Genomic DNA, 9,055 nt, shown 5'->3' with positions numbered 1-9,055 from the left:
GTTTGTTTGTGTGCGTCGCGGTGTTATGCAGGTGGTGCGGAGCCGTCCTTGTCTGAAAAAATGAAAATGTTCCGTGAATAGTTCCCGACTACACGTGATTATAAAAATCGTATTTATTTTTCAATTTAAAAACAACCTATTCGCCGTCAAACTGGGTACCAAAACGGTGGAAAGATTTTTAAATTTGGCGGACGATAGCTTCGTCGAAGATGTCAACGACGACTTGAAATGTTTTATATCAGAGAAAAAAGTTGACAGGTAAACAATATTCTTTAAATATTCGCATACTTAGTTGGTGAATTATATTATTGTGTTGTGAATGCAGGTTTGGTTAGAAAGCGTGCTAAAGTCGGCGTGATATCGTAATATATTCTTGTATAGTTTCAAGGTTATAATGTCGACCGCTTTCCGGACGTAGGATGTAATCAAATGGAGCGAATCGCTAAGGCGATTTGGATGTAATGGTTATTCACGAACGTAAGAAAAAACTAGCGTCACCTGCAAGTCCGGAGCGATGCCCTCGTTGCTTGTTATTTTGTACAGTATTTGCGATAACAGACAATATTACCGTTACTTCAATTAAATATTTCGCTCATGTAGATTGAAAACATCACTGTATATTTAAAATAAAGTTCACTTATTTTTTTAAATAAATTAGGTAATATCCTACTATCTTTTATTCCAATATAAATTTTGAAAATCCTAATTGAAACTTTTTTTGCATTGTAATTATTTATATTATTTTTACAAAATAATGCATGCACTAAGATATATATTTTTCAAGCAAAACCAACTGATTTTTTTTATGTGAAGAAAGGTTTGCTACACAGATGTAAGCAATTCTTGTAAGACATCATCTCCTTTTTTAGTATAATCTAACCAAGAATATAATCCATGAACTTTATTACAATTAATGTATGCAGTATTATTAGTAGTTTAATATATTTCTGTAACATTAGATGATTTTATATTTCTGGTCAATTATAAAGGTGAGAAATTAGTAATTTTAGCAAATGATACATCTGTGAGTCAGATGTTTTAAATAAAAGTTTATGACGATCTTAATTCTATTTATAAAAATCTGTTCCCAATTTCATGTTATAAATGAGAACATTCATGAAAAAGTTGTGTAAAAATGTTTTCATATATTTAAAAGCTTCCTTTCAATTACTTCTGTGTCTCATGTCTAATTAATATAGATTTATATGTTAAAAATTAGTCAAATGATCATTTACATTAGAGCATTATTTTATATTATTAGAAACAGGTAAAATTTAAGATAAAGGTACTCATGAGGAAGCCTTATGTCCCTATGAACATTGATAACAATATAAATAATACAATATTGGCTTTAGCAAGCCTTTTTATGTCATTACTAGCTTTTGCATGTGACTCCGTCTTAATGAACAAAAAGCAAAATTATGTGCCGTATGTGCTCTTTGACTATCCTCTATATCTATGAAAAATTTCAAACATCCATCCATGTAAATGTTCACATTTATAATATTAGTAAGATTAGTAAGGTGATATGTTAGTGTTGTTGAGGTGGTGCACTAAAATTGACAACTAACACTACCTTTCAAAGAAGTTACCGGTGAAAAATGTTTAGTATGTCCACTCTATATATTTCTTAATGGTCTTTGTGACCACATTTAGACTAGAAAGAAAGGTTCAATATCAAAGATTTTTATTAACTCTTATGTTTATTATCAGTGTGCTGGTATTCCCTCCGGTGAGCAACTACCGTCGCTTCCTGATACACCGTTGCGTGGAACGACTCGGGCGTCCCGACCTCGCCACATTCTCTATTGGGGTCAGCGACGAGCGTCGCACCGTCGTCTGCTACAGGGAACGCATCTTGAGGTAAACAATGACAAAAGCAGGGCCTGTCCCACCACTGGCTGATAGAGTCTCAGATAGCTTAAAAATGATATCACTGTCAGGTATTTTACATGTTCGATTGTTATCAGGTAATCACATAAACTGATGCATAGGCTTGGATAATCCTCGGTGTTGATTTCTTATAAAATCAACCTCGATGGTCAATTAATAACTCGAGAGTGGGCTATCATAGTAAATTATTAGCAGTAAGACAACTTTTGTAGAAAAACATATATGTTACAAAACATTAAAATCAAAATCTCTTATTTTTCCCGTAAATTGATTTAGTAGATTTTTTAAGTCAACCCTTCGTCACACTGGACACTCAAATAAAGGGTTACAGCATAGCAAATATTACAACTAATTTTGCTTATACTCAGTTTGTTCCTGAGTTTAACTTTATGACGTGTTTATTTGTAAGGCTGTTTCAAATCTCAAATTAGTGGCAGGACACTGATGGAGTAAACGATGTTGTTCCTTACCCCACTTAAAATCTTATTTTTAAAACTCTTCGTATAACCCAATTATAATGATTGGAATAGAAAATTCTATTTTCTTGTTCGCGCCTAACCTAATTAGTAATAAATTGGATAACTGTTATAAATGGGCGTTAATAACGCGATCGTAATTAATTATCTATGGTTATTATCGACGCTATTTAATTAACGCTATTAGTCTTGATTATAATTTTAATTAGGACAAACGGTAACGATAGAATAGGGTTGGATAGTAAATAAAAAAGTAAAAAGACATTAAAAATTGTATGGTGTAAAACGATTTTATTGCTTGTCACACCTTTTCGTGTGGCTTCTACCGGATAAAATTCTTGTAGATAAATGCATGAAATATACCGAGGTTACATCTAGAATTAGGGTATATTAGAGACCTTGGGTAAATATAGTCTAACCACAAAACCTTGATAATAGAGCTAAAAGAATCAAATATTTTCTGTTTAATTATTAGTAGATAAAAACATTAAAATCCGATTTCGTTCTATTTGCTATAGTAAACAAATTACGTGGTCCGTACACTCCGCGCACGGCTGCCTCAAATTAATTGCCTAACATCACTGCTTCTAATTGTTGAAGTTGCAATCTATCAAATTGCTTTCTACCGCGCTCTGTTGATTACCGTATTTTTTGCTGCTAGAATCGAATCTTGCGACCTCTATTGGTAAGATACGGAAATCTTTTTCCAAGACAATATCCGCTGGCACTATTGACAAGCAATAAACATATTACCGGCGGTATATACGGTCTGTAAGCCAGAAAAGCATTGTAGATTTAAAAAACGGAAGCATTTAAAATTGGTAGAAGCCAGTCACATCTTTTGCTCAAAGAGGTCGTTTACGCAGTGTAAAAACCACAACAGGAGACACTTTTTTTTTGCCCAAGGGGAATGCTTTACGCATACTCCGCCCCCAGGGGGACGCGGTAGTTATGTGGGACTGTCCCCTCAACAATGGGGGGCATACCCACTAATCCCCTCGGCTCCTCCAACGCAGTAGGCCGGGGCCACGGGCACGCTTTCGCTTACATCCGCAACCTCGACCTGCACAACAGGAGATACGCCTCAAGTGGAAGGAACTCCAAGTTTTGTCCAATGGCTGCATGTCAAATGCCTAATTTTAGTTCCCCTTGCTTACCTTAGCCTTTTCTTTTAAGGAAATTATTGGAATGCGAAGTTGGTTTGACGGTAAAGGAGATGCACACGGGGATATTTTCTTCGCCTTATGCGTCGCCTTTTTCGTTAATTAAGGGTAGGCAACGCATTTGCCATTGCGGATGTCTATAAGCAGCGCTGTCCTCGCTATTTAGGCGAATTCATCTGGCCGCTTGCTCGTTTGCCACCATGTGGTACTAGCTGTTGCTCGCGACTTCGTCCGCGTGAAATTAAAAAATGTAGCCTATGTTATTCACTGGTCACATAGCTTTTTAATGGTGTAAGAGTTTTTGAAATCGGCCCATTAGTTTTTGAGTTATTCCAATACGTACAAATATATAAATCTTTACTATTATTATTAGTATAGATAATAAACGATAATTTGTTTTGCAGTGATGAAGCTTGCGCACGTCCAGCCATGGTACTGACAGTGGGCAACCGCGAGGATGCGACCCTTAACAACGATGGTGAGTATCCATCACCATATTAAACATATATTCAAAACTACCTCATACAACAATCAAGCGGTGCAGGGCCTGCAAACTGTGGTACTATGCGGTACAACAGCTGATTGATAAACGTGACTGACTTATGGCCAGTTTCCCAGCCATGTTTAACCATTCGGTTTAGGTACGATAAATTCATGAAATGCGTTTCCGAACTTCGTTACCTGAGCTTTACTCTGTTGAATTTTTCAACCAAACACTAATCAATCAATAGGTAATGATAAAGTAATTGGATACTTCAGAAACCCAGAGTTAAAGCAGTCCGTGTATTGCGGTCTTTATGGAAGTGTCTTGTGCTTGTAGAATATAAATATGTGACAGCAAGGAAATATATATTTATAAAAAAATATGTGTTGTAATTTAATTGTATTTACATAATTTTTTAATTGGTCACATTTATAGGAGTGTCCAGTGACTCTAAATAAATTTAAATAATTAATGTAATATGAACCGTACGAAAAGACCGATATAATTTTTATATATGTAAATCGATTGAGTCACAGATAAGCATTGAGTTTACATAATTTGACAGTTAACCCAGTGTTCTTAAAAAAAATTACATTTGTATGTGACCTCATTTTTTTCATATTATCTTTGAAAGTTTTTTTTAAAAGATTGTTCTTTAATTGAGCTTTTAAGCTGTCTTGTATCTCCTACTTACTAATTCATCATCAACAGCCTTCACTTGCCAACTGCTGAAATTAGGCCTTCCCCAATGCCTTCCAGAATGCGGAATTGAACTAATTGAATGTAACATTTTACAATTTAAACTAAAACGTTTACTGGATTTTGTATACTAGCTGTTGTCTGCGACTACGTCCACGAGATATAAAAAATAGATTTTTTTAATCTGTTAGTTTCTAAACCTATTTAATACAGAGTATCAAATATTTTTTGTCATTTTTATATTAGTTTTTTAAATGGAAGTCACAAATACTCGTTATTTTTATACCATTCGTTATATTAGTATAAATCATTCTCATATTAGTGTATATATCTATATCTCAAAATATTGGTCAAGTTTAATTAATCAAAATTCCAATTATGTATATAAAATCGTCCTTCACAATGTATGATATAATGGTTGGTACGGTTGACGCAAGCGGGCCGCGCTATGTGGGCCGCAGTGAAAGTGGCACGATGCCCGCTGCTTCTGTGTGGAAATATGACCGTTTGACCCTCATATACGACTTAACAAGGGTCTACGAATGTACATACTTCTAATATTACCATAACTGTAACGAAACGTGCAGGAATCCCTCTGATACAGGGTGAGTCTTAACGGACGAATCACGAGCTTTGTAAAAGTAGAGGACCAATAGCTAACGTTTAAGTAAAGTGTGTTGCCCGATTTTGTATAGTTTTAAAGGTTTGTAGAAAATCGGGCAACATATTTTGCTCTTAAATAAATCGATTTATAACGTGTAGGTAATGAAAAGCGTTCGTTAAGAGGTGGACTGCCTTGCGAGGTACTATCAGGGAGTTTGGCATTGGTCCCTCTTAAAAGCTACAGTCGTTTTAATCTTATGAGACAAAGAACATTAGGACACAGCTTTTAAATGTGTATGTACGTAAAAAGTTAGTGGTATGGCTATTTGCTTTATATTTTTCATCCCGTCGTTTGCGCAATTTACTGCTACCTAATTGGTTATTGCAAGAATTAAGGCAATTTTGTAAGTGGGTCACCGTTTATTTCCGCGACTGTATATATGTTTGATAATTTATACCAAAAATAGAACTGGAACTCTAGAACATTCTATTACGTACAATTTCCACACCCTATATCGGAATCCGAGCTTCCGCGAGCTCCGAGAGACGTAGTGCAGGAAGACATTAAGAAGTCAATCAAGTAATTGACGGCCTCAGTAAGGTTTCTTAAGTAGCGATCGATGCTGAAGGTATTTCTTATAATTAAATCAATCACTAACTGGACTTAAGACTATTAAAGATTACTTAAAATTCCACGAGTGATGATATGTATTAAACGAGATTTATTATTAACTAGCTTTTGTCCGCGACTCCGTCCGCGTAAAAAAAATTCGTTCAGGCTACAAACTCTAACAAGCCTCCATCCATCCATCTAAACTTTCGCATTTATAATATTATATGATAGTATTAGTAGTTTACTGTATTTATATTAATACTAGCTGTTGCTCGCGACTTCGTCCGCTTGGTGAAAGAATTTTTGAAATCGGCCCAGTAGTTTTTGAGTTATTCCAATACATACGAAAATACAAATCTTTCCTCTTCATAATATTTGTATAGATTAAATGAATTGAAGTGTGATGTGAGAAATCTTTACACTTGTCATTTTAGTTTCTAGTATACAATACTAGCTGTCCCTGTGCGGCTTTATCCGCCTGGAATTATGAAAACTTTATTTTATTACTGACATTAGTCACACAATTGCAAATGTCAAAATGACATGACATGATGACAAACCGTGGCAACCTTGCTCCCTTGATGTTGGCAGCATCTTATGGTCTCTTTCCCACATTAGGGTTTTTATCCATAATATTTACCCCCTAAGTTTAATGGCGTGAAAATATATAGCCTAAAGCATGACGTAAATGTAGGGCTTTTTATTAAAAAAATAATTATTCAAAAATATGGTGTAATTGCTGACATCTTAGGCAACAAAGAAGTGTGTGTTTACGCTTTATTATAATAGTATAGATTATAATCCAAGGATTTATTCTTTGAGAATGAATTTATCTATTTCCTTTTATTCTCTACTACAAAAACTTGACAAACACTCAAAAGAACATATTACACAAGAAACGGGAATTTCGTTACGGCATTGAGTGATAGTTCTGGTCAATGTTTCCGGGAAAGGGCCAGGTATCTTTTTTTATTTCTTACCTGAAACATATTTGTGTTAGTAACTATTGTATTACTTCTTAGAATTAAATAAAATGTTTCAGTACTTTTACAAAACAATGTAATGTTATGTATTAAAATAAATTATACTAATGTTATAAATGCGTAAGTTAAGATGGATGGATGTTTGTTAGAGTTTGTAGCCTAAACGGCTGAACGGATTTCGATAAAATTTGGCATATACGTAGAGGATAGTCTGGAAGAACACATAGGCTGCTAAGTTTTGTTTCTTTAATTCCACGCGGACGGAATTGCGGGAAAAAGCTAGTAATAAAATAAAACAGAACCTTTTGTACAACTTGTAATAAAAATAATAAGCAAATATGTGTATCACACTTTAATCTATACTAATGTTATAAAGAGGAAAGATTTGTATTTTTTTATGTATTTGATTCACGCAAAAACTACCGGGACGATTTCAAAAATTCTTTCACCATTACAAAAGTAATTTATCTATAACATAGGATATATTTTTTTAATTCCTCGCAGGCGATATTTACTATAAAGTAGCTAAAACACGAACTATTATAATCCTTAAACTGACATAATTTCCACAGCCCATTAATACAGCCGTGAGAAAAGGGCTCAATAAAATTGTAATTTTATCTCATATCGAAGTTACGTTTAGCAAAGTATTAACTTCTCACGCTATTGCGGTAGTGAATGTGCAATTGTTACGTCATCTAAACAATAATAAAATACGTAATTACATCTGTTTTGTCGTAACGATTTGATTTGATGTTTAGAAAAAAATCTATACTATTATAATAAAGCGTAAACACACACTTGTTTGTTGCCTAAGATGTCAGCGATTACAGCATATTTTTGAATAATTCTTTCTTTAATGAAAAGCCCTACACTTACGTCACGCTATAGGCTATGTATTTTCACACTATTTAACTTAGGCGGTAAATGAATTGGATAAAAACCCTAATGTGGGCAATCATAAGCTACAAGCTGCCAACATCAAGGAACTAAGATTGCAATGATTGGTCATGTCATTTTGACATTTGCAATTGATAATTTGACAAATGTAAACAATATAATATTTTTTTTTATAATTTCATGCGGATGAAGTCGCGCGGAAACAGCTAGTCTGTCATACAATCGATGTGATAGAATTTCATAAATAAATAATAAAAGTATCAACTAAATAAACTAAAACAATCATCTCATACTAATATTAAATGCGAAAGTCTAGATGGGTGGATGTTTGTTAGAGTTTGTAGCCCAAACATCTGAACGGATCTCCATGATATTTGGCACAGATGTAGAGGACAGTCTGAACGGTCACATAGGCTACATGATTTTCTTAATTTCTTAAATGTAGACTATCGACAGTGGAACAGTACATTTAGGTACTCTATCTGATAGAGTGGAACAGGAACCTAAAAGATTTGATAATTCGAGTTACGTTGACATTCTCGTTTAGTGATAGGGCTTCCGTATTGTGTGTTTAATAAAGGAAATCGCGTAATATCCTAAACTATTTCAACGTCTTTTCTGCGACCCTCAGTCAATTAAAGCAAGGCATCTGTAAATGCGGATGTCTATAGACAACGGTTGTTTTTATATCGACTGCAGCAAATGTCTCAATTACCTTTATTATGCTTTAATAAGCAAGATTACGATCTCTTTGGTGACTTGTATATGCTAAGGCACTTAGCGCACAAGTGACATTAAAATCGTAATTGCGCTGTGGCCTACATCAATATAGTCGACTAATTTGTTTGCTGGATCCGACTAATACTATAAATTCGAAAGTTTAGCTGAATGGATATTTCTTAGAGTTTGTAGCCTAAACTGCTGAACGGCTCTCGATTTAATTTGTCATAGATGTAGAAGCTAGTTTGAAAGAAGACGGAGGCTACTTGCATTTGTTTTTTTTTCCTCTTGATTTTAAGTTTGTTTAATTAATGTAATTAAATTATACTTAAATTGTAACACTAATATTATTTGTATGCAAATGCAAAGGCTTAGATGCCCATTAGAAAGCGACTCAAAAACGCTGTACGGGTCTGGTTAATTTTATACAGAGCTAGATAGCTTCTTGACCGACTTCCCAAAAGAAGGAGGTACTCAATTCGTCTGTATGTTTTTTTTTTTTTTTATTTTTTTTTTTTTTT

At 34.2% G+C, this 9,055-nt stretch overlaps 1 protein-coding gene across 1 annotated transcript in view; it reads left to right on the top strand.

The window, feature by feature from the left end:
• The first annotated feature begins 66 nt into the window (after window positions 1-66).
• The window catches only part of LOC106104290, a 25,106-nt gene continuing 16,117 nt past the window's right edge, over window positions 67-9,055 (top strand). The window contains exons 1-3 of the mRNA XM_013284299.1: window positions 67-258; window positions 1,714-1,863; window positions 3,937-4,010. Coding sequence (XP_013139753.1) covers window positions 3,962-4,010 — 49 coding nt within the window. The 5' untranslated portion in view covers window positions 67-258; window positions 1,714-1,863; window positions 3,937-3,961. The remainder of the gene's footprint in view (window positions 259-1,713; window positions 1,864-3,936; window positions 4,011-9,055) is intronic.

The sequence above is a fragment of the Papilio polytes genome, unplaced genomic scaffold, assembly GCF_000836215.1.
Source record: "Papilio polytes unplaced genomic scaffold, Ppol_1.0 DF823691.1, whole genome shotgun sequence".
NCBI lineage: Eukaryota > Metazoa > Arthropoda > Insecta > Lepidoptera > Papilionidae > Papilio > Papilio polytes.
Note: the sequence above shows the minus strand (reverse complement) of the source record. Positions and strands in the feature narration are given on the sequence as shown.